The 25160-nt window shown below is 40.3% G+C and overlaps 1 protein-coding gene across 11 annotated transcripts in view; it reads left to right on the forward strand.

Annotated features, from left to right (window-relative positions):
* The window catches only part of ENAH (ENAH, actin regulator), a 137389-nt gene that overhangs the window by 80490 nt on the left and 31739 nt on the right, over positions 1-25160 (forward strand). For 10 of the 11 annotated variants that reach the window (XM_025216310.1, XM_025216316.1, XM_006016571.3 and 7 more), the window contains exon 5: positions 22944-23263. In XM_025216310.1, the coding sequence (XP_025072095.1) occupies positions 22944-23263 (320 nt within the window). Of the gene's footprint in view, positions 1-3692; positions 3838-22943; positions 23264-25160 lie in introns of those variants that run through there. The other variant, XM_025216328.1, reaches the window with a different exon arrangement.

The raw sequence follows: 25160 nt of genomic DNA on the forward strand, positions 1-25160 counted from the left end.
CAGAAGGGAATACTAGAGAAAATTCAGTACCATGATTTTCAAGCAGATTGATTTCCTCCCCCCCCCCCCCCCCCCCCCAGTCCAAATTTTCACTTTTATAAATGCCTACTTTCTTGAGGTCTAGGTATGTCAATGTACTCATATTCTTTGCTAAAAAAGAAAGGAGTGGCAGGAAAGAGAACGCCTTAAATTAGAAATAGCTAAAATAGCTTGAGACTGAATAGCCTTGTTTCTAAGTGTGGTCCGTCCAGCAGATTGAAGAATATTGTTAAATTACTATTGGGAAATGGGCTCAGCTTCCATTGGCGATGCGTAGGGGAAGCACGCAGGTGCACATACATCCTCTGAGATCGGCCATGCATCCCCTGGCAGCACCAGCCACAAAACCGGAAGTGCACTTCCAGTTTCGCTGCTGGCTTGGCGATCGGCCGTGGGGAGGACTGGGGGGGACTCTCCCCTCTCCACTCCCTGGCGGCAATTTGGTGCCCCTCCAGATTCGGGAGGGACCAGTTACCCATGTCAGCTTCCCTACTTGTGCTGTGATCTGTGGACAGGGTACTGTCTGCCAAACAGCGTACAGTATTTTGAAAATCCCAATATGTTTTAATATTAAATGCAATATAAAAATAGTAATGAAAAGCTAATTTTAAAGCATTCAAGTATTTAACTCTGGTTTTATTTTTTCCATGCATTTTATTTTGAAGTTGTCAGTTGAACCAGATGGTGGATAATTTATAATAAACTGTAATTCATCATCTCGATTTGACTCAGTAGCAGTGCATAGTAAACAGACAATTGACATTAAAAAATCAGCATTATGCACCTTTCTACAGTATGACATTTCCTATATCTAGATTTGGATCTTTTTATTTAAGGTTGTCTTGTTTTTGAAAATGATTTATTTATATTTAACATAAATAATCTTCCTGTTACCATCGGTATTTAATATTGATTATTGATCAGGGGCTGACCACATGAACAAATTGCATATTTGATTCTGTTATTTTTATCTAAACAACCTCAGTACAGTAGAACCCAGACCATTCACACTTGGGTTGTTCACAACCTGCTTAATTCTCAGTGAGGATACGGAAGTAAGAATGAACTATTGAGCTGTTCGTTACAGCTTTTATTTCAAAAGGCTCTGCTTCTCTACTCAACTGGAGCTGATCAGTAGTCCCACAGAGCTGATCATAGAAGCTTCATAAACCCCCAGTTACTTCATAAACCCGCATGTTTGCAAAGGGGTAAGGAATCTAACCTTGCGAAGATTCTGGCTTCTGCTATAGTTATTTGAAATGTATAATCTCAAACCATATTTCAAGGAAACAGAAGATGTAAATAACTCTTAATATAGGCCATTACCTTGCCCCAAGAATTTTTTTTGAGAAAATACATTAGTACAAAAAACAGCATCAAATAGAGTTCTGGTGCCAAATATAAGAGATTTAATTCTCTTCCTATTAATATGCAACATTACTTCCATTTCCCATTTCATTGCTTTGTGACCTCTTAGAAAGTTAATTTTTGGCACAATTTTCAATATGCCTTTACTATTCCTATCGTAGCAGGAAAATTGCTTTGTGAATGCTTTAAAAAAATTTTTTTTCAAAGACTGTATATGAAAGCCCAGTAACTAGATTTTGTCATTTTTAAATCCTTTTTCAGGTTTTCTACTATAGTTACTGTGTTTTTTAAATTGAATAGAACTTAATTGTTGGTGTTAACAAGTTTTAGACTCCCACAGACTTTTCTATCATAGTGAAAATCCATTATAATATTCAGGAATAGACTTTGGATAATTGAGGAAGCAATGAACATGTAGGAAGAAAGTAGGGTTCTGTATATGGTTTGAATATATTTACAGATGTCTGATACTTCTAGGCTCTAGATACAGGGCACAGTGCTCAGAGCCAACATTTAGCTGGACAGTTAACCAAGGTTTCTGCTACTTGAGAACATTAAAAAGTGTATGAATTTTTAAACAAATAAAGCTGTTATCTCCAGTGGCCTAGCTAATAAGATGAATTTATTATTATTAATGATATATTAAGGTTATCCTTAAATGTGTAATGTTGCTGCTCCGTACAGAAGACAGGTCGGTTCCAATACCTGGTTGATTACGTGTATTTAGGGATAGAGATTTGTTATATTAAAGTGCACTCAGGTAAGCGATATAAACATATATTGTCTCCTGTACAGAGATAAACAGTAGAATCTACTTTGTATCTTTTAGCACTGAAGAAATTTCTAATTTTCTTAATCATAGGCATACTTTGTAATACTGCCTATTCAATTAAATTAACAGTTCCAAGATTCTTTTTTGTCTTCATAACATTGACTGCCATATTATGTAGCAGATTTAATAATGGCAGTAGAGTAGTGAAAATAGCATCTATATGCAGGCACCTGCTATTCTAGAATATATTTACTTGGTGTAAAGATTTTGCTGTAAAGCACTTCCTAGTATTAGTTTTTATATTAAGAAACTGCATTTTTAAGAGAGAACACTTAGCAAGCTTCTATTTCATTGTTCTCCCTTTTTTCCTAACCAGTGTTCATTTATGCAGTGGAGATGATCTATTTCTTTTATATTTAAGAGATCAGGCAGGGAGAATGCTAAGCATTTGCTAATATTGGGCCATTAGTGACAGAATCCCTCTGTCACATCACTTAAATTCCTGAAATATATTAATTCACTTCATAACAATGTCAAGCACTGAGTGAGATTAAAAATAAAATGTTCTAAAGTATTTTAGTTACATTTTTGTCCTTTGAATGTCTTTTCAGTAGTCCACAAGAAATTTATAATCTAATACTCTTGGGTTCAAATGCATAAAGCATACATGAAAGTAAAAATGCTTCTTTAAGCTGAATACTTTTTACTGTTGGTCCTCATGGATGTGGATCTAAATTAGTGATTGTGCATTTAATGATGTAATCGTCTGTAAAGTCACTTAGCACTAACTTTGCAATCCATAGTATTTTGAATTATTTTTATACCTGTAGTTTTACGTTATATAGTCAAATCAGTATTGAAATACTTAAGTCTGGGCAGTTTTCATGTTACCATCCAAAGTTGATAGTCCTATCTTTGTTTGGTGTTTTTCCAAAATATTAGCATGTGATTGTTAGCTTTTGTACCTAGTATTACAGAGAATGACCAAGCAAACTGAAGGCACAGTGTATATTTTTTACTAGCATTCATTTAGATAAGGTCAATAATGGATCTCAAAAGTGATTGTGGCTGCAGTTCTACAGATACATATTAACCAGGACTTTTGAGGAAAACTTACATAACTTAGTTTTGTAACTATAGCCAAAGTGGATTATTGACCTTAGTTTTTTCATGGAGGGAATGGTAGTCAAAAACAGGAGACTTAACTCAGTAGGAAAGGCAAAAGCTGCTGAGTGCACTTCATTGGTTCTAACTGAAGGCACATTCTCAAATAGGCATCTGTATATATTAAATGATTTCAGAACAGATTGGTATTATAACGTCCATGTTAAAATATAATATTAGGTCATGCCATGCCTCTTTGTATTACTCATGTTATGTTTATAATATTGTACCACCTATTTTAGCAGTGATAAATAATATATTGTGAGGCATGTAAATCAATCACTGTGCCAGTGTCTCATACGTCAGTAGGAAACTCATTGGCTAAGATTTATAAATAGCTTGGAAATCATCACCACTTCAAACAAGTATTTATAAAGAGAACAGGAACTCCATAGACAGAAAATAAGTGTATAGATTGTAGGAGCAATGAAAACATATAGGCCTCCCATTGTCTTTCAGAGAGGTAATGGACCAAAGGTTGACCGGCTCCTGTTGTAAGTACTCAAAAATCTGATTTGCTTTTTCAGGAGAATGTATGTAAGGTGTTTTGTTATTAGTGTTAAATGTTGTAAAGATCTGCTGTAGTTTTTGTCTATATTCTGTTCATTGAGATACAGTTTCTAAGAGGGGGAAGAATAATCAAAACACATAACTACATTACTGTACAGCCCTTATACATAAAACTATTTTGAGTCCTCACTAATATTTTTGTGCTTAGTTCTGGAGAATGGTAGACTGTTGGATTCTTGTCACTTGAAAAAAGGTTGACAAGAAGTGGATAACTTAAAGTAGCTTGGACAATTTGAAAAGGAATGTATTCTAAACTTTAACAGCACTATCATTATTTAAAATGTATTTATTCAACCTTGACTTGACTTAGTTATAATTAGCTTCAGGTTGTAATTGAAATTATTGACTGACTTCAAGATGTAAACCAAATTTATACAACATCTTAAAGTAGTCAGTAGAGTGCTGTAACAGGATAAGATTGAGGTACATATCTTAGAGGCACACTGCATAACTTGTGTCCTATAGGGATATTCTGCAGGAGGCATTAAAAACTGCCTTAATATTCTCCCATCTCAATTGTTGTGGGGCTAAGATTATCCCTAGTATAATTTGGGTAGCCCATTTTTGTTGTGTTCCAGAACATTGATTATCTGACTCTGAACATAATTTTATAGTATGAAATCTCATATGAGAAAAAATAATAAAACAAGGTGATTGTATATCACACTTAATAGTCTTTGCATGCATTAAAACTTGTGTGATAATGGCCTGGGACAAAAGAAATGGAGGAAGAGAGTAAGAAAGCAAACTGGATGGGAGTTGATGCCTTTTGTGTGATGGATGGTGATAATGGACTGAAGTATAAATTAAAATCTTAAGTATTAAGCAAGATTTGTGTCTTGAAAAAATATTTACTCAGTAATGAGACTTAAGAACTTCTTCCATTTGCTGACAAAAAATTCTGGCCTTTCATTCATAGTAGACCTTTTCTTAAGAAGGCCATTCCTGTCGAGTCTGACTTTTTAAGCCTTAATGGAATGACTATCTTTATCTGGATCCAGTAGGCATAATTTGATCAGAATATAATTTAGTAGAGATGTTGGATAACATTGAAATGTTTATCATATTGTGAAACACTGTTTCAGCTAAGTAGTCTTGCATTCGTAGAGAGAGAGAGAGAGAGAGAAACTACTGCATTACCCTTTCTTCAAAATCAGGTAGTTATTCCTTAAGACAATTACAGAATTTTTCTAGGTATGACAATATCCTTAGTTGCTACAATTAATCCAATATATGTTACCATTTTAAGAGCAGTATTGAGACTTTTTGACTCTTCGTTTCCATTATTTGAACCACATTTCTCTTTAGAAATCTTACCCTTTCTTAAATCTTTAAATTTGGATGAATGATTTAAAGCAGAAAACAAAGATAAAAAATTACTTTCTAACTGAGCATTAATTATCATTAGACAGCATTAATTAGGATGTAGGATTAGAAGGTGCCTTGTAAGTTACTGAGTCTAGTTTTATCAAACCACAATTTTAAATCAGTTAAGTTTTCCTGGCTCTCCAACCCACTGTTCCAGAACTTGACTCTTTTCATGGTTAGAAATCTAGCTCCAACCTAAATTTATTTTTGAAAAGTTTAATACTAGGGCTGTCAATTAATTGGTGTTAATATGCACAGTTAACTCAAGAACCAATTAATGCGTTAATTTTTTTTAACATGTTAATTGTGCACATGGTTTTGGAGCCTGCACCCGGGTTGCCTTGCCCTGCCACCATTACCGCTGTCTCTGGGCCGCCCAGTGGGGCTGCGGTGGCAGTCCAGAAGGGCCACAGGGCAGCCCAGGCGTGGGCTTCAGGCAGCTACAGCAGGTGTGGGGGGGCACACCCACCCCACATAACCCCCATCCAGGGCCCCAAGCAGCTAGGCTGGCAGTACTGGGGATTTTGGGAAGGTGGTGCTGGGCTATGGTAGGGTTTCCTGACATGCTTGGGCTCCGCAGCTTGGCCTCAGGGCGGGTCATGACTGCCTGGGATCCACTGAGCAGGTAGGTGAGGAATTTCAGGTCCGGGCTGGGGCTAGAGCAGCCTGTGGCCACCATTGCTGGGGCAAGGATGGGGTGAGCCCACTGCCACTGGGGCCATGTTCTGCAGAAACGCCACCCAGGGCAGCTCTGCAGAAACGCTACTCAAGTTGGGCATCCTGCTAAAGGGTGTGTGGGTCTCCCCTCCTGGGGCTCCAGATCCTCCTATGAGGAACCCCCTTCCCTGGCTCCAAAACCCACACACATCCCCACGTCCCCCCACAACTTCACAAATTCCCCCCCATACTCACCCCTCCAACCATACATCTTACTTGCATAATTTTGAGTTTTTCTGCCCATAATTTGGAGTTTTTAGCTATGCAATTAAAATCACAATTGATTGCAACTAATTTTTTAATCACGATTACATTTTTTAATAGTTTGACAGCCCTAGATACAGATTTGCTTTTGTGCCAACATGTGTCTAAGTTTAAATAGCTTGCTTTCTCCCTCATGTTCCCTCTGTTGTTTATCCACCACTATGATTATGCAAAACAATCCTGTGCCCTCTCAGTATATGGGTAAATTAGCATAGCAAAACAATCTCTTTTAGTCTCCTGTCATAGGGTAGGTTCTCTATGCTTCTGATGATTGTAGGAGCCTTCCTCTGTACTTGTTCCAGTTGGAATACATTTTTCTTGAATATGGGTTACCAGAATGTACATAGAAAATTCCATGAGATACCTGGTGACTTGTACAAACATCAGTAACAGCTCGCTCTCTTTTATTAGCTATCGTGTATTTATTCCAGTACAAGAGAAGGGTTTCCCCCGCTGGAAGTAGCATGGCAGGGGAGGGTAAGCTTCTTGCCTTACATTTGCTTACAGGTACTCCTCACTTAACGTTGTCCTAGTTAACGTTGTTTTGTTATTATGTCACTAATCTATTAGAGAACAGACTCATTTAAAGTTACACAATGTTCAGTTATAACATTTGGCCACTGCCTGCTAGTAGGTAAGTACTGTGACGTAATTGGATTTGCTTAACGTTGTTTTGCTTCAAGTCACGTTTTTTTCAAGAACATAACAGTGATGTTAAGTGAGAAGTAACTGTACAAACAAACTTAATTAAATACGTTGTCTGTCATTAAACTGCTGGCAAAAATAAGCACTAAGTCATGAAAACCAACTGAGAAGTTGATTTAAATGTCACCCTGAATATGACTATAATACACATGGCCTATGCTGATGGGAACCTGCCACAAGGCTAGGTTATTGTAGCCTATCTGAATAGGAGAAATGGTTGTGTCCACAGACCACAGTCCCTCTCAGCACCAACTCTTCAAGTCATGGTGAGTCACTACATTGCATTTGTTTTGACTTCCTCTTCACTCTCACAGCTGAGCTGTGCCTTTCTTTCCTATTTCCAGTGATTCCTGTTTCTTCGCTAACCTTAAATGTGTGGCAAACATTGCTAAACAGGGCCCCAAACTGTTCACTCAGTATCCCTCTGTTGCCTCTCCCCCCTCAGCCTGTTGCATATGATTAGTGTGGCCCTGCCCTCCATAAGGTGAAGCTGGCCCAGGTTGCCCTGCATCTCATCTGCATCTAATATTTGGAGGGATCCCAGGACTTGTGACAGGAACAACCGGTTCCAGTCATGAGTGGGGGGCTAATTAGCACATGGATCCTCTGTTTGGGTGGGGGAGGAATATCTGGAGTACGCACGCATACTAAGCAGTGTTGAGTTATGGAGTCACCATGGCTTGGTAAATCATGAGCATTTTGTCTTCGGATAAATATCATGTTGCTTTTTGGCCTCTTGAAGGCTCAGATCAAGTGTACTATATATAAGTAAGTAGGCACAAAAGTGCTGCTTTAAAGTATGTTTCTGGAGTACCTCAATTCTGGATGAACTAAGTCTTTGAACATATGCAAATAACTGGAGGTATGTTTATTTCAAGGTCTTCATTTTCAGATTTGCCCCTCACTTTCATGTGCTCAGGAAGAGCAAGTTTTGCTGGTAGGGAGTGGGGGAAGGGACTGCAGTGGGAAGAAGTTGAAGGGAAGTGGTGGGGGAGGGCTATCTAATCCACCAGATTTATTTTCCCTTCTGTAGCAGTGGCAGGGAAGTAGGGGGGCTACCTGATTCTCCCAGTTTTATTATATATACATTTTCCATATATAGAATCTAAGTATTGGGGGGTTGTCTTATCATCAGGGGTGTCTTGTAGTCAAGTTAATGAAGTACTTTACCCAGTATGTGATTGGATTGCATTTGCCTTTTTCTTGGTTGCATCACATTGGTGGCTCAGTTGTTTTGTGTCAGACCACTACCCCCAGGTCTCTTCCCTCTTTCCTGTTTTCAATTGGTGAGCCTCAGGTTATAGAAGAGAGCCCTTCTGATCTGAGCAACTACATACCTGCTAGCCAATAGTATGGAAGGCCTTGGAACAAATTCTGGAGGATAGAATAATTAAAAATGAGTACAGGCAGTCCTTGACTTACAAAGTTTTGAGTTACAACATTTTGCACTTAAAATGTTTATAAGTTGAAACCCTGTTTCAACTTTCTGATGTCAGTTTCGATTTTACAATGCTTGATCTGACGAGACACAACGCCACACCAGCGAACAAGTTAGCTGCGTTGCCCATCTCCCTGGAGAACATCTGTCCAAATTTCCTTGGACACTTTCTTTAAGAAAGCAGACAAGACTCCAGAAAAACCTGCAGCCAAGACTCCTGAGAAGACTCCAGCCAAGAGCCCTTCAAAAAGTCCAGCAAAGTCACCTCAAAGAAGTCCTTCCAAATCCATATGACTGCTGTTTACAATACATTAATGTAACTATGGCAGACAAGCTTCCTTGGGGGAATTTGATATCTTTTATTAGACCCTTAATGTAACTATATTACTTATCTATAGATGAGTACAAAATTCTGGGTTATTTTTGGTGAAAATAGGGTATCGGGCCTCAACCCCCTCTTCCCCCATTATAACATTGTTTCCTATGGGGAAAATCAGTTCCAAGTTACAATGTTTTGACTTGAGACATGGTTTTCAGGAACCAATTGTCATAAGTCCAAGGACTGCTTGTAAAAGGAAAATGGGATAACATGCAGAATTAGTATACCAAAGGTTTCTTTCTTTGCTTGCTTATTTTTTTAGAAAAGGTAAATGCTGTCCATCTAGTCTACCTGTTACCCACAAATGTAAATAAAAAATCACCTTCTTACCAGCTACCACTTCAAATCTGTATTCAGCAGCTGAACTTAGCAGTGTTCATAGGTCAGCAGAATTCCATAGCTGCCGGGTTCCTTGCTCATTTAGTCCTACTGGACAACTTGCAGCTAGAGAGCCTCACCTTATTGCATCTGACGTAGTATGTAGTGTCCTCAAAAAGCTGGTATGTCAGGTGGAAATGAGCTAGACCTTTTAGCATTTTGTAGGTCATAATCAGCACCTTTAAACTTTTCTCAAGTTGACACAATGTAGGTGAGTTTGAGTTGGGGAAAAGTCCTGGTCACTGTTGCAACTGAAACATACCTTGCTGTACATGAGATGTTATATATGAGCTGATATATAATTGAAAGCCCTTCTTGTAACTTCAGAGGGGGAAGGTTGGAACGGGGTGTTGTTTTGGCATTTTTTCGGAGTGAGGAAGGGCACTTTGGTTTGAAGACCTTGTCTGACATCCCTCCAGATCATAAAGTTGATCCAGTAAAAGATAACACCAAAAATTGTTGCCTTTCATTTTTCTCCTCAGTATTTTTCACTCCAGATGGAGGTTGTCTATAGCAGGAATTGAAATTCATATGTTGCAGTGCATTGAAACAATTCAGGACTCCCATTCTTGACTAAAAATGATTTATCTACAGCAAATTTAGTAGTTCAATAATACTTGCAATGCACTGAGTTTTGAGATCTTTGGAATACATATTCCATTGGACTGTGTTGTTTATATTAGACACATGAGGTCATTGGGCAAAACCTGCAATGCATTTAGAGTACTTAAATAAAAGCTCAATAATCATAGAACCAGAAGGGACGTGTCAGATCATCAAGTCTGGTGCCCTGCCGTGGGCAGGAAGTTATTGGGTTCAGATGCGCTTGACCAGGTGCCTGTCCAGTATTATCTTGAACACCTCCAAGGAGGATGACTGTACCACCTCTGCTGGGAGTGTGTTCCAGATTCAGGTGACTTTTTACAGAGAAAAGGTTTTTCCTTGAGGCTAGCCTGAATTTACCCTCTATTAGCTTATGTCCATTGGTCCTCGTCCTCCCTTGAGGTGCCCTCCTGAAAAGTTGGTCTCTTAGTTCTTGATGCTCCCCCCTGATGTACTTGTAGGTGGCTATTAAATCACCTCTCAGCTTTCTCTTACTCAGGCTGAACTGACCAAGTTCCTGGATCTTCTCCTCACAGGGCCCACCCACCATGCCCTTAACCATATGGGTGGCCCTTCTTTGTACCTTCTCAAGCTTATCCACATCCTTATTGAAGTGCGATGCCCAGAACAGGCCACAGTACTCCAGCTGAGGGCTTCACCAATGCAGAACAGAGGGAGGAGTACCTCCCTGGATCTATTGGTCACGCATCAGCTGATGCACACCAGAGTTTTATTTGCCCTTCTGGCAACCTCATTGCACTGTTGGCTCATACTCTTCTTCCAGTCGATTGAGACCCCCAGGTCTCATTCAGATGCTCTGCCAGCCAGTGGGCCACCACCCACTGGGGGTCATCCCTCTTCCTTTTCTTAAAGATGGGCACCATACTGGCCTTCTTCCAGTTGTCTGGGACCACTCCCAAGTTCTATGACTCTTCAGACAGCTTGGCCAGTGGTGCTGCTATAAGCTCGGCCAGTTGTATAGTTGTGGTGAGGGTTTTTCCTACCCAGGTGTAGGACCTTGCACTTCTCCCTGTTAAACCTCATCTGATTTTGTTCTGTCCATAAATCCAATCTCTCAAGGTCATTCTGGATCTTTGCCCTATCCTCTGGTGTGCCCACATTTCCCCACAGCTTGCTATCATCTGTGAACTTAATCATTGAGCTTTCCATCTTCTCATTCAAGTCATTAATGAATATATTGAATAGCATGGGTCCAAGCACTGATCCCTGGGGGCACCACTGGAGACAGCCCTCCAGGATGAGGTCATCCCATCAATTACCACTCTCTGGGAGTGGCCTCTAAGCCAGTTGTCCACCCAGTATTCTCCAGTTTGTTAGAGAGAATCCCATGGGAGACAGAGTCAAAGGCTTTACTGAAGCCTAAGTAGATTACTTCAACCTTGTGTCCCTCATCCAGATGGTTAGTTACCTGGTTGTAAAAGTACACAAGGTTCATCAGGCATGGTCTACTCTTGACAAAGCTGTGCTGGTTTTTTTTAGCACCCCATCCGTTACCAGCTTGTAACTGATAGCCTCCTTAACCGACTTTTCAAAGATTTTACCCAGGACCAAGGTCAGACTGATCAGTCTGACATTTGTGGGGTCATCCCTCTTCCTTTTCTTAAAGATGGGCACCATATTGGCCTTCTTCCAGTTGTCCGGGACCACACTCCTAAGTTCCATGACTCTTCAGACAGCTTGGCCAGTGGTGCTGCTATAAGATTGGCCAGTTCTTCTTTTAGGACTCTCAGGTACAGGTCATCTGGCCCAGCAGACTTGAAAACATCCAAGTGTTGTAGAAGATCCCTCCTGTTCTGGGCTGATTTTGTGTAGGCTGTTACCTTCCCCATGTTCCCTGGGCCTCTGGTCAGGTGAGCAGCCCCTGTTGGATTTCAGGAATACCAACACAAAGTATGTGTTTAGGAGTTCTGCCTTTTTGCGGGCATCGACTGTGAGCTGCCCCTGGGTATTCAGTAGGGGTCCCACAGTGGAGCGTGATCTTTTCTTGCTGCCTATGCATCTGTAGAAGGACTTTTTGTTGTCTTCAATACTGGTTGCCAGCTTGATCTCCATACCTGCCTTAGCTTTCTGTGTCTCGTACCTGCAGGCCCTGGTGATACAGGTGTATTCCTCCCTGGTTGCTGAGCAGTTCCTCCATTATTTATATATATATATTTCTTATTTCTTTTTTCTTTTTCAATAGTTCCCTAATATCTTTAGTGTGTCTCCTGGCTCCTTTCCTGCTTTTTGCCATGTAATGACAATGGGAAATCGGCATTAACTTTGAAAATCGGTGCTATTGCATATTTGAGAGGCCACACATATCAAAAGAGTTCTTATAAACATAATGAAAATAACAAGAACTCAAATAACAAAATTATCTGAATTGTATGCATCAACTAAGAATGCCAGAATTGGATTACTCAAGACACCAGCATAAAACCAGGCAGCTACTTAAACAACAGCAGTGATATAGGAATTTATATATTAAACTTAGCATTATTAAGCATAGAAGAATCTAAGCTTTGAAATACTATGTTTAAGATAAGATAAAATCATATAGTTAGGCCTGCTTCTATCTGTAAGCCTCTTTATTAGTGCTGTCCATCATTGGCCAGAGTAATATTTCTCTGCTGTCCTGCATGTGAATCCAGGTATATATTTGAAGCTTTAAAATTACATTTTGATGGCTTTTCCTACCTATGTCTTTGCTGATTTTTCCTTTCCCATAGAACTCACTTTGATATCAAAAACAGACTTGCTGTATAAGTTTTTCTGTTTTGGAGCTGTAACCCTTCAGTTCTTTTTATCCCATATCCAGTAATTATTCTCCAATACTTTTTGGTTGAAGACAAGGCCAGTAAGTGCACTAGCCAGTCTTTCCACGCCAATTCATCTGTCAATTTTTCTTATAAATGTTTAACACTAATTGCAGAACCATGCCAGTGAGTCAAAGTTAGGTGACCTTTTCAAATTGCAGCAAAGCTTCTTAAAATAATAGTAATTACATATATACCACACTGGAAGTTAACTATTATTGGCTGACTACAAATGTTAATGCTGTAGCTGGTTTAATATTCTAGAATAAAATTAAGTACCTGAAATTTGCTTCAGTTTGTCGACATCAGTGATTTTTCAACCAGGGTGGCAGGGCACCCTAGGGTTCCACCAGATCCTTTGAAGGGTGCCATGAGGTATGAGAAGATAAGCAGATAAACCAGGCTCAGGTTTATTCATGATTGCCTGGATGATTCCCTCACCCCTACAACTAAGCCCTTATGTAATGAGGTAAGTACTGCAATATATAAATTAGTTTTTGAATTTGGGTGCCACACAATTCTCAAAAGTTATGGATGGGAGTGCCTGGAGACTGTTTGAGGGGTGCCTCAAGAGGGGTGCCTCAAGCCCAGTGAGGGGTGGGTCCCTTGAGTCCAAAAAGGTTGGGGACCACTGGTCTACATGTTGAAATCAAATTTAAAAGAAACAAAAATCAAGATGGGGTGTATATGTTTTAAAAGGTGATAATTCAAAAAGTTGCTGCTCACAATTCAGATTAAGGTTGAGTTCTGTTTTGTCCTTGACTTTTTATCTTTTCCCCAAAACATTCAGTACCTTTGCGTACAAAATGAATTTTCTAAAAATTTAAGACGAAATGTGTTAATTTGAGTTAGAATTAATAGTTGGGCTAGACTTTTCATGAAGTAATTTTACTGACTCTCTATTTTGTCACAACCCAAGGGTGTGATTTTTGTTTTGTGTGTGCTTTGGCACCACTGAATTATTTTCCCGCCAATTCGTAGCTTTCTTTGCAGTGTGCATTTCTTCTTTGCAGCACAGAGATGCACGGTGCAAAGAGTTCCCGCCATTTGTATTATAATTCGAGCCCCATTATTGGCTTGCGTGAAATTATTCACACGTGGCGGCCACGGAGTGGGTTGCGCGGCGTATAAAAAGCTTGAGTGGTTTCCGCCCAAGTTGGAGGACTCCACGAACACCAGGAGGAGGAGACTTCACTCTGTGTGAAGATCTCTAAGCGCTGCGGAGCCTATCGGACCCAGTGCATTTCAAGCAGGCAACAGAGGTCTGATCAGCCTCTAGCCTCTCCCCGTCGCCATTCGCAATCCTCGACGTATCCCTCTCCCTGCGCGCAAAAGGACCCACGGAGCCTAGCAAACTTCGTGTGAGTGAATTGTGAGTGAATAAAAGGATCCACGGAGCCTCGACAACTCTGTGGGAGTGATCCGAATATTGTCTGAGTCCTCAAACGAGGATTTAATCGGAGCTGTGCCTGGGAAACTGTCCAGCCTACACCGTGGCCATCTTCTGTGTAAGTAAACAATCTTGAATCAACCATTACACGTCCGTGCCTAATTCTAGCGTGTCTCCTGTTCTCTCCGATCCAGCGTGCCCGGGCTGCTGGCCACAGCCCGCGTGGAGTGAAAAAGGGCTCGGATCGCACCCGGCCCGCACATATTTGTCATGGGCCAGCTACAGATTTGGCAGCTGTTGGAGTTACTTCAGCTGTGAGCCATTCTATTCAGCCAGTGCAGCTCCCTTGAGTGCACTTCAGTTCTAATGCCTGATAAAGAATAGGACCAGATTTCTCTTAAGGTTTGGTGGTTCTCTCTCCTTTACAATAAGGGAAAGAAACAGTATGTCTCTAATAAGGAAACTTGGGACCATGTGGAAAAACAGCTGCTTTAACAGTATTAAGCATTACTTTTTAAAGGATAGCTCTGGATAGGAAAGCCCTGCAGATCCAAGTATTTTACAAGAGATCTTTGATTTAGGAAGCGTTTTTTAGTTTATCTTGCTAGGTTTGCACAAATAGATTTGAAGTGGATTTGGAGGCTGCTTTGGATAAAATAGTGGTTTTAACATGTTGCTGGTTTCTGAGGTTCAGAGCCAATGCGTGGGTCTTTTTCACAACAGTGATAGCCTGGGTTAATCTTCCAACTTTCCCCTGTCTTCATTGTGAAAGAAAAAATCTTTAGTATTAGGATCTCAGGTTCAAGATGATCAGGTCAGTATTAATACCACTGGGTCTTAATGAATTTTGAAGTTTGACAGCTGTACGGAAACACTTTATTAAGGAACTCATTGGGAAGCCAGGTCAGATGAGAGTTGGCTTCCATGGACAGTTTCCGTATTGGGGATTCCAACTATGTAGGCTCCTCTTCTGCAGTTTTTGATTTGACCCTTCTGGCAAAAATAAACATCTTTTCTCAGGCATGAGGAAATACTTATGTCAACAACTGACAAACCTGTATCTTTTCATACTTTCTGAAGAAAACCATGGCTCTTTGTCCCAATGCTGTCTTCTCTACCTGCATGTGAGTGATTGGGGTTGATTGCAGTGCGAGTAAGAAGGTGGGGCTTGCCTGAGCAGAAGGTTAGGCTTGCTAAAAGTAAGCAACATGGAAGTGAGCAGCACAGGACCAGCCAACAGGTCAGCAGGGGAGTTTGAGCGGGAGTCTGGCTTGGGAGAGGAGCAGGAAGCTATTGCTGCCTGGGGAGAGGGTTTGTGAGGGCTGATGACTAGTAAGGCCTGCCTGGTTTGGGTTTGGTGGTGTAGTTTTAGTTGGGGAGCCATTCTTCAGGCTTGTTTGGAGGAGTGAAGCTAGTTAAAAAGTTCTGTCATCATATGTATTCTTTAGCTTGAAGCTAAATAGTAAGGATAGTAAAGCACTGGAAGAGGCTGCCTAGAGAGGTTGTAATATCTCCATCCTTGGAGGCTTTTAAGACCTGGCTAGACCAGGGATGGGGAAAATACAGCCCATGGGCTGGATCTGGCCTGCAAGTTCATGGGATCTGGCCTGCAGGCAGGCATCCACCAATTAATTGCATCTGCATGGGGCTAAGTCCTGCCTCCTCCCACCTGGGATTGTGTGCTGTGCTCCCAGCCTCCACTGCCAGAGGGTGCCAGCTCTGGCCAGCAGGCACAACTTCTGGGCAGGGCTGATGCTGCTGTACCCAGGGAACTGCTGGGCTGCCCCAGCCTCCAGTGACTCCTGTCCCCGCTGCAGCGCTCTGGGCAGCAGATAGGGAGGGGAAGCTGCAGCATTGAGGGGAGTGGGGCTCTGCCTGCAGCTCACTCTGATCCTGCTCATACATGGCTGGGCAAGTGAGCATGTGGATAGGCAGGAGGGGAGGGACCTGAAAGAGCTCGGTCGTTCACAAAGCCTCTTCAGGCAGGCATGGGACAGGCAGGTGAGGTGCAGCAGTAGCCAGCATGGGCTGGGTTCAGCCCCACCAGGCAGGCATGGGACAGGAAGGTGGGAGGAGAGCAGCAGTGTGAATGAGTGAGAGATTGTTGCAGCCCTGCCAGACAGGTGTGGGCAGAGACCAAGGGTTCCAGGCCCTGTCCCCGCCTTCCCCTATCCTAGGGGCTTGTCTTGCTTCCTGCTGGCAGCAGCAAATGCTTTCCCTGCCTTTGCAGCACACTGCAAGCCAGGCAGGCAGCACTGATTCCTTTCCACCCCCTCCCTCCCCCCAATCTGAGGATGGTCTGGGCTCAGTCAGGTCACAAAGGGTGGGTGGGAGGGGGAGGGAAAGCCCCTCACATGCACACATCCAACCCACCCAAGCCCCAATCACACCTCACACATGTACCCACACTTCCTCACACACCCCACCATACTCCCACACACACCCAACACTGCCTGGGTGTGACCTATTGTTGGCTGCTGCATCCTGCTGCTGGCTTCCCCTGGATCCTACTACCCCTGTCTCGTGTCATCTTTGACAAGCAGCTAGAAGCAGATAAATATTAATTTTCTAAATGTTTTTAAGGACCCTGTGGGCCGGACAGAATGACGTAGTGGGCTGGATCCGGCCTATGGGCCATATTTTGCTCACCCCTGGACTAGATGTCTTCCTGAGGTCCCTTCCAACTCTTACTTTCTGTGATTCTATGAAAGGGCTAACAGAAAGGAGATCTGAAAATTTTAGTTTTCATAATTAGGCTGCACAGTAGGGCTAGCATGATTTGATACTTTTGAAATCTGTAAATATATTTCTATATCTATGCATTGCGGTTTTAGTATTATGAAAGACTCGTGCAATGTTATTTAGTTTTACAGTACCCACTCTTGACTTTTTGAGTAAATCAGCTAATAGGTTTCCATTAATCCAAATTTTAAAATATAATTAGAATAATTTAACCCCAGTGACAGTATAATTAACTTTTGACTTCAAGATAGCATGAGTGACAGATTTTTTAAAATAATTTTTGTAGCATTTCAACTGCATAGAATATCCAGAGAGAATACATACATTTTTTCTAAGTTGGCAATTTAATAGTGAAAAAAGTAGTTTAATGTAATCATAACTGTAGTAAAACAGTATTGCATTAGGCTACTTTCCTTGGAAACCTAGATTAGAATTCACTTCTGTTTGAAAGGGAAACTGTTTTAACAACAGAAGATTTTGAGGGTTGTTTGATGCCTTGGGAAGCTAATTTCTTCTATAGGGGATGAGAAGGCACATTCTCAGAGGTATAAAAAAGGAAGAGAGAAAAATGTTTCTGTCTGGAATATTTTTAAAAAATTCTTACCTTTTAAACCATCCATTTTCAAAAGTCTAGTCATCTAGTAATGTGGAATACTAGTCCTAGCTGTGTCTGAATGAAATGCAATATTTTCTTAAATAGTTGATTGTAGTTAGAGGTTTTTGGTATCCCTCACTAAATTTCTTCAGGGGCTTTTTCTTTTTTTGCTTTGTTCTGCACTGATTTCATTTATAAAACAAATTGTGCAGCACTTCAGAGGCCTGAAAGAGTGGCTACAGAACTGAAGTGGAAACAAGGATTAGTATTCCAGTATTTTCAGAATTGCAGGCAGCAAAACAGTTGTTTATTTTAAGTAGATGCAGCTTCTAAGCTTCTCTTGACTTGGAAAATAGGGTATTTGAGCATGAGTTAGCTCTAACTTTCCAGAACCAGTTTGTTCTAAAACTAGTGTAGATAAGGCACATTATACTTCACCTCATGCAGGTTTTCACGCGCAGTGAATTTTAGCATTGGCTGGTAAACATACTCTTTAAAAAAAAACGTGTTTATGTTAGTCAAGATATGCCTTTACAATTAGCTGTAGGCAAGCAAGCTCACAAAAACTTGATGACAAAGAGCATTTCTAAATATTGTTACTTTATAATGCTTGTTCAATACTTTATATTTTAACAATCTTTTAAAAAATGTTTGTAAATGTTACAAATGGCTTTCCATTGCCCTGATCAAAAGTGTTTCTTAACCTGATCAGTGGTATAAGGCCCCAAGCAGACATTACATTTATTGCATACTGTTTATGAGCATCACACACTCCTAACATTCCAGGCATTAAACCAGTTTATCCCTGGATAAAAATGGCAGATTATCTACAGAGAAGTTGCTTGTTAAACATCAACTCTTTTGTGGTGCAGAAGGTATACCAAGATAATTTTAATGTATGGCCAGTTGTCATGTTACAATTTGCACAGTACTGGCACAATAAATGTAACATCTTAAGAAGACAGCTGAACAAGAATATTACATTGATTTTTTTTAACCTTAATTTCTTTTAAAATGCACTCTAAATGAGTTTCAATTTTTTGTTTGTTTGTTTTTGTTTGTTCTGAGTGGTATGCATGGTCATCTGCTGAACATGAAAATCGTGATTGCCTAGTGAATCACAGCAAACTGCTGCTGACATGCCCCTCTTACTTTTGGCTACAGAGCATGACACCCTTTCCTCCCACCCCCAACTGTGTTATGCTCAGTTTAATAGAGCTTTGTATGGAGTCTTAAAAGCTTGGAAGGCTCTTATGTTGCTTCTGCTAGAAAAAATATGAGGTACTCCAATAGGAAATAAATCACAATGTCTGTATTTTTTATAATTTTATTTTGTAGTTGACTTTTTTAACATGTGAGATGGACGAGTTATGTATATTACTCTAAAAAGCATGTCAACAGAGGATTCTAACTCTTCAGGAAACAAGGTGAGGGAGGGACAAATAAATTAATAGCTAGCCAACTGGTGAATTCTAACACTTGCAGTTGGATAACTAACACAATAGCTTGCTTATGATCACTCAACCCAAATATATACGGCTCATTGTAAAAAAGTAGGATTCTAGATTGGCTAGGGAAATGGATAATGTTATCTATAAAAATGAACAGTGAATGATATGAATGGCTTTAAATATTTAAAGCTAAGAAATATTAAATGGATTGTCAGAAAAAAAATATTACTGATAAGGCTGTTTTTAGTGAATGGTACCTTTATAAAACATAATAGGCAGGAAATGCTTGCAAGCTCTAACAAGGATTTTGCTTCCCCCTGTTAATAGAGCATTCTTATAAGCCAGTGGTTCTTAACCTTTCTTAAACTCAAGGCGGCACCCCTTCTAAAAATGCCAGGTATTAGCCTTCACTTGTTTTTTGCCAACAGAAAAATAATAGAGCAATTCTTTTGTGGCAAAGAACTCAAAGACCACAGCAGGTCATAATGTTTTTGACACTGGATTCCTTCTTGAAATCTCTGGGTCTGTCTTACAAATCTTGTAGGTGTGTGTATATCTGATGGTGTTATTTTTGTGCGGTACCCTGCCACACTCTTAAAGAGATCTCCCAGCACCCTGGCTGTAAATCACTGATATAAATGCTCATTTTTTTTTCTGTTCCTGGCTTTCAGGACAAGCTTTTCCTTCAGTTGCTTTTTAATCTTGTAGGTGCTGAAAAAAATGGAAAACGGGGAAATGCATGGAACAAAAGTAAATAATACAATATGTACGGTAGGGTACTCAATGGCTCAAGTTTGGTATTTTGATTTTAAAAATACTGATTCAGGTATTATCCCTGATCAGCAATGACTGAAAATAGTTATCAAGTATTACCAAGTTACTCGATACATTTTTGGTCTATTTTTACTAACAAGTGTTCCATCATTACCAAACTACTAGCACTAGGGAGTCCAAAGACTTCAAGAGTCATGACTATCAAATTAATCTCTTCCCCTGACAGTAAATCTTTTTAGAATATGATAAAAGCATACTACAATGGCTAATGTTTATGAAGTGGTTTTGAGCTGACAGGGGATGCCTTGGTCTTGTCCATCCTTATATTTATTTAGGATTACTTCAGCTCTGCAGGGGGAAGGAAGTATCCAGTAAGTCTTAAGAGCCTTGAGTTTTTTTTACTCTGCAGAAGTTTTGGGGAACCCAGGTACCTTGCAACAAGCCAATTGATTACAAAAATCCTTTTTTTTTTTTTTCCTGTTATGAACCTCCCTTACATTTATTTGGGTTATGCCAATGCAATGACATATCAGTAAGGAAGAAAGAGTATCTTTTTGAAAAATGAAAGCTTAAATAAATTTCTAGTGGTCTTTTGAGATATTATAGTAAGCTCTGTGAACTAGTGTTTCTTATTGACATTCCACTAAAGGAAATAAATACATTTTGAAACTTCAAATTCAACATATAAATTTTAGTCTTAAATGTTAGATCTCAGTTGAAAAAATCAGTGTTCAATAAAACTGGAATTCGTCAAAAAAACAAAAGGGAAAGAAAGTGTTAAAAAGTGAAACTTCCAGAATTTTTTTTAACATTTCTACTAAATGTAAAATATTAACATCTCTACTAAATGTTCTACCCCATTTCTAAGGGGTTATAATTCAGGTTTAATTAGCTTCATGTACTGCAGAAAATACCTTTACATATAGTAGAACAGGGTTATCAAACTCATCTGGATGTGGGGCACAGGTCTGATCCATAGGCTGGATTGGGCCCACAAACTAGTCCCGTTTCTGGATCCAGTGCAGAGGGCTGTTCCAGATTGGATGCCACATGGTGCCTGTGCTGGACTAGCCCGGTGTGCTGCATGCTGTGTGCTGTCCTGTGCAGTGCACACCAGACAGGCTCTGTATGCCACATGCAGCACATTGGACTGGAGCTGGTGCATATTTTATGCAATATGCAGGCCTGATCTGAGATGCACATGCTGCACTGCAGGGCAGATCATAGGGCTTAGCAGGCCAGCCCTATCTTTGATGTCCCTGTTGTGTAAAATTTCCTAGATCTTTTTGGTGGATTTTGGTCAGATGAGGCTTATAATAGAAAGGAAGGTGGAGCTTTAATTATTGAACAGTGACCAGTGCCATTGAGCAATGGGTTACTCTAGGATAAACTACCTATGAGAGTGAGAACATGACACCTGTTATGTAGTAATTTTCCTACATACTAAAGTTACTACATATATTTATTTCAAGGGAGAATTTTACCTTTGATACTTGGTGACTTGCTAAATGGAAAGGTCAGCTAACTCTGGAGTAAACCTGTTGTGTGTCCATTCCTTGAGAGTTAATGGTGTTCTGTGTGAGCAAATTAAGTGTCAGTGCAAATGTGAACAGTTCTCAAATATTTTAGACTTCCAGCTTTTATAAATGTATGCATTGGAAAAAAATTCTTCTGTAAAATAAGTCTTGAATAGCAAAGTTGCAAATTAGTCTAATTTCTTAAACCTGGACCCAAATTTTCATCTCTTCCTGGTACTTGCTGAGCAAAAGTAGGAGATAGTTGGGAAGCTGTTAAGGAGTAGTTGAAAGCTCCTTGATTACAGAGCAAGTTTTATACAGGCCTGGGCATAGTTAAGAGAAACCTTAGACCAGGAGTTGGCAACCTTCAGCACCCGGACTAGATCTGACCTGTGAAGAGGTCCGATCTGGCCCAGGGGGGATTGGGCAGTATGGAACTGTACCAAACTCTCTCTTCCTCAGCATCCTCCTCCATAACTCTCCCTGCTACTCTTTGCGCCTCTGTTTATTCTTGCTGCAGAGGGTCTGGGTATTTGCAGCAAGGGTAAACACAGGTGACTTGAGCTCTCTGTGGAGTGGAGATTTGAAGCTTACAGCAAGGGGCCAAGCCATAAACTCCAGCCTGGGGTGCCAAATTGTCTCTGACTTTTGCCTTTAGACTCTTTTAAAGCATGTTGGCCATCTACTAGCTTGGGATAGCTATAGTGCAACATTGCACTACCTCACTCATGCCTCTGTGCCAGTGACTGCAAAAAGTATTATCTAACTGGCTATGCTGGCTTCACAACAATGAAGGAATCCTTAGGTTTTGAACCTCCTGATTCAAAACAATACTAGATAATAATCAAGCTGATCTTTATTGATTTACCAATGTATTATTCAAGCTGGAAAATGTTGATAGGTAATGTATACTGTGTGTGTGGGTGGGTGGGTGGTCTCAATGTTGTCTTTGCAGAAAAAGTCTTCCCTTATATTATGATTAACTTGCAAGAGAGACATTTTATTTTGTTGTGAGACTTGTGTTTTTGTGTGATTGTTCTGGGTTCTTTATATCATCACTTCATATGTAAACTGATAATATATGTAAAACAAGCACAAATGTAATTTGCAGCTCCCAAACTTGAAAGATATTAGATATTGGTTAGTAAATTATTTAGCACTAATGGTTTGTCAGTCTTGCATTTGGAAGCTGCCTCCCAAAATTTAAATATGTATATTGTACTTTGATAGGCCACTAGTAAAAAAAAAAAAAAAGAAAGAAAAAAAGAAATTGGATATATAACTATTCTGTTACTCTTAATAACTCACCTAATTATTACATTGGGTGGAGAAGTTAATATGTATAAGTAAGACTCTTAAGTGGATAAGAAGTATCACAATATAGGCATAGACATCACCAAATGAAGCAGATTAGCTGTGATGTGTCCTGGCACAGCAGATCTACTAAATTGGATTAAACGTAAGTTGCCCATTGTTCCTTCTGTTGATACTGCAGGACAACAGGTGCCATGTTCTCCCAGGGCTTATGGGGAAACTCCTGCACAGGATCGGGCCCTTCAAGTCCTGGGAACACCCATTCTGCTTTTCCCACTTACTGAGACATATCTGAGATGCATCTCAGTAAGCAGGGGAAGTCAGAGACATGTCTCTGGAAGCAGGGAAAGTTGAGCATGATCCTTTATCTGCCACAATTTATGGTGTGACAAGGGATAAAAATTTTTATTGTGGCACAAAGGCAACATCTCTTTCTACCCATAGCATTGTCTTCATTAATGCCAAGATCAGGAAGTTGCCTTTTTTTAAACAGTAAAAGCCTAAAAACCCTTGAACCCCTTGCCCAAGTAGTTTCTTGGTCGCCTGTTTTCATTCTTCAATTTTTCTTAATTGTAGACAGTTGCAAGAGCAGCAACGGCAGAAGGAGCTGGAACGGGAGAGGCTGGATCGTGAAAGAATGGAACGGGAGAGGCTGGAAAGAGAGCGACTAGAAAGGGAAAGACTTGAAAGAGAGCGTCTAGAACAGGAACAGCTAGAAAGAGAGCGGCAAGAAAGAGAGCGGCAGGAACGTCTAGAAAGGGAGAGACAAGAAAGAGAGAGGCAAGAACGAGAGAGACTGGAACGGCTTGAACGGGAAAGGCAAGAGAGAGAACGGCAAGAACAGTTAGAAAGGGAACAACTGGAATGGGAAAGAGAGAGAAGAATTTCAAATGCTGGTAAGAATTTTAGAACAGTGTATTTGACTACTGTCTTGATTATTTGCATATATGGTCAATGCAATAGAACTGGGAAGAATTGATGGTAATTATATAACATTTCTGTACAAATAAATGGTTTCTCAAAGATTTCTTACTTTGATTTCCTGGATGAGCATCACTCTTTGCTATGAAAAATGTAGATTCCCATAGGAGCCCCTGACAACAATTCTTCAGAATTGCCTTAATTTCTAGTGGTTCTGGAGTAAAATACTTGGTTTACTGTATTACTGTATTTTCTAATTGCATGAAAGTGTTTTAATATGCTGGTCCTGCTGAGGCATGACCTGTTAAAAATGAACTACAATTTCTAAATACTTCCTAATCTAGTTTGCTCAATTAAGCCAGGCTGTATTTTATATGCATAATCTGAAAATGACACCATCAATTATATGGGAATCTAAGTGTTAGCGGTGTACATGTTCATAAGCCATGATTGATAGTGAAAGGTCTGCCTTGAAATAAAGCCACTGCCACATATTCATTTAATGTCGCCATGGGATCTGATCCCTGGTCCAAACAATTGTCTCCTGTCCTATCACACATGCATGGCAGGAGGTGTAATTTTGGGGATCAGGGATCAGATCCAAATCTCACCTTCCTACTTGCCCTTGCAAGGGGAGCCTGGGATCATGATTTGTACATGTTTTTATAAAAATCATGATACTGGGTTCCCTTGCAAAGACGAGTCGAAAGCTGGGTGCCTGCAAGCCCCACTTGTGACACCCAGGGCTGTCTCAGCTGGGTCCAGCAATTGTCCCCAGGACTGCACTGGGCTAGTTCAAGATGCAGGCATTTAAAGTCCCCAGCAGGGGAAGCCCTTCAGCTCTCCCCCACACCCTGCCACCAGGGACCTCATTCCCTGTGCTGGGCCTCACCATGGCAACTTGGCATGAGGAGTTAAACTTTGCAGTGGGGGAACCTTTCAGCTCCTGGCCAGGAGCTTGCAGGGCAGCCCCAGGCTACTTTAGCTGGAGACTCAGGGATGTCTACTACTAATTCTAACAATCAGCTGACTGCTAAGAATCTGCACTGGTGTGTTAATATGCCACTGGTTCAGTTAAGGCACCATAGAAACCAGTGATGAAAATGTTCTACATGCAGAATATTTTTGTGGCTGGTGTTTCATTTTATAGTGCCTTGAATTGGGCATGCATGTGGTACCCCTACCATTCATAGCACAATTAATATCTGAGTTGCGGCATACATGTAATGTGGGCTCGGGCCTAAGAGTCTTATTCCTTATTTATTAATTAACTTTGTGGTGAGATGTCAGTACAATGTGTTTGATGTACCAGCAGATGTATTAATGAACTATCTAAGTAGATATGGATCTAAAGATAAGCCAGGAGCTAGCTTTACCATCCCCATTTTGTAATATAATGATCCATCTGATTATTTCTTAGTTGTTCTTCAATAATAAACTTAATGCACATGAGAAATCAACTATTGGTAAAATTAAAGAATTTATTGTACAGACAAGTCGTGTGAGGAAGAAGGTATCAACTTTCTTGGTGTTTTACTTGAATTGTTTTTACTTTTGTACGAAGTGATCTCTGTTTTCAGAAGAGGGGAATAAAATCTTACTGCCTAGATGCTGTGAGCTTTATTAGTGGAATTATAATTAACATCAAGATCACTACACTTGTTTTGGAACCAAGTAAGATGCAAGCTGATATGGAAGGACCTAACAAAGCAGTCACCTGATCAGTCCCACTGATGGGAGTTGAGCAAACTTATTCCATATTTCTTTAGATTTCCAGAATGTGCTTGTAAATTCAAACAAAGGCACAAAAATAGTTGGTGAAATCAAGAACAGCTGTTAATAGTATGTAAAAACTTTCCTAACAGTATTTTC

Source organism: Alligator sinensis, unplaced genomic scaffold, assembly GCF_000455745.1.
Source record: "Alligator sinensis unplaced genomic scaffold, ASM45574v1 scaffold138_1, whole genome shotgun sequence".
NCBI classification, from domain to species: Eukaryota; Metazoa; Chordata; order Crocodylia; family Alligatoridae; genus Alligator; species Alligator sinensis.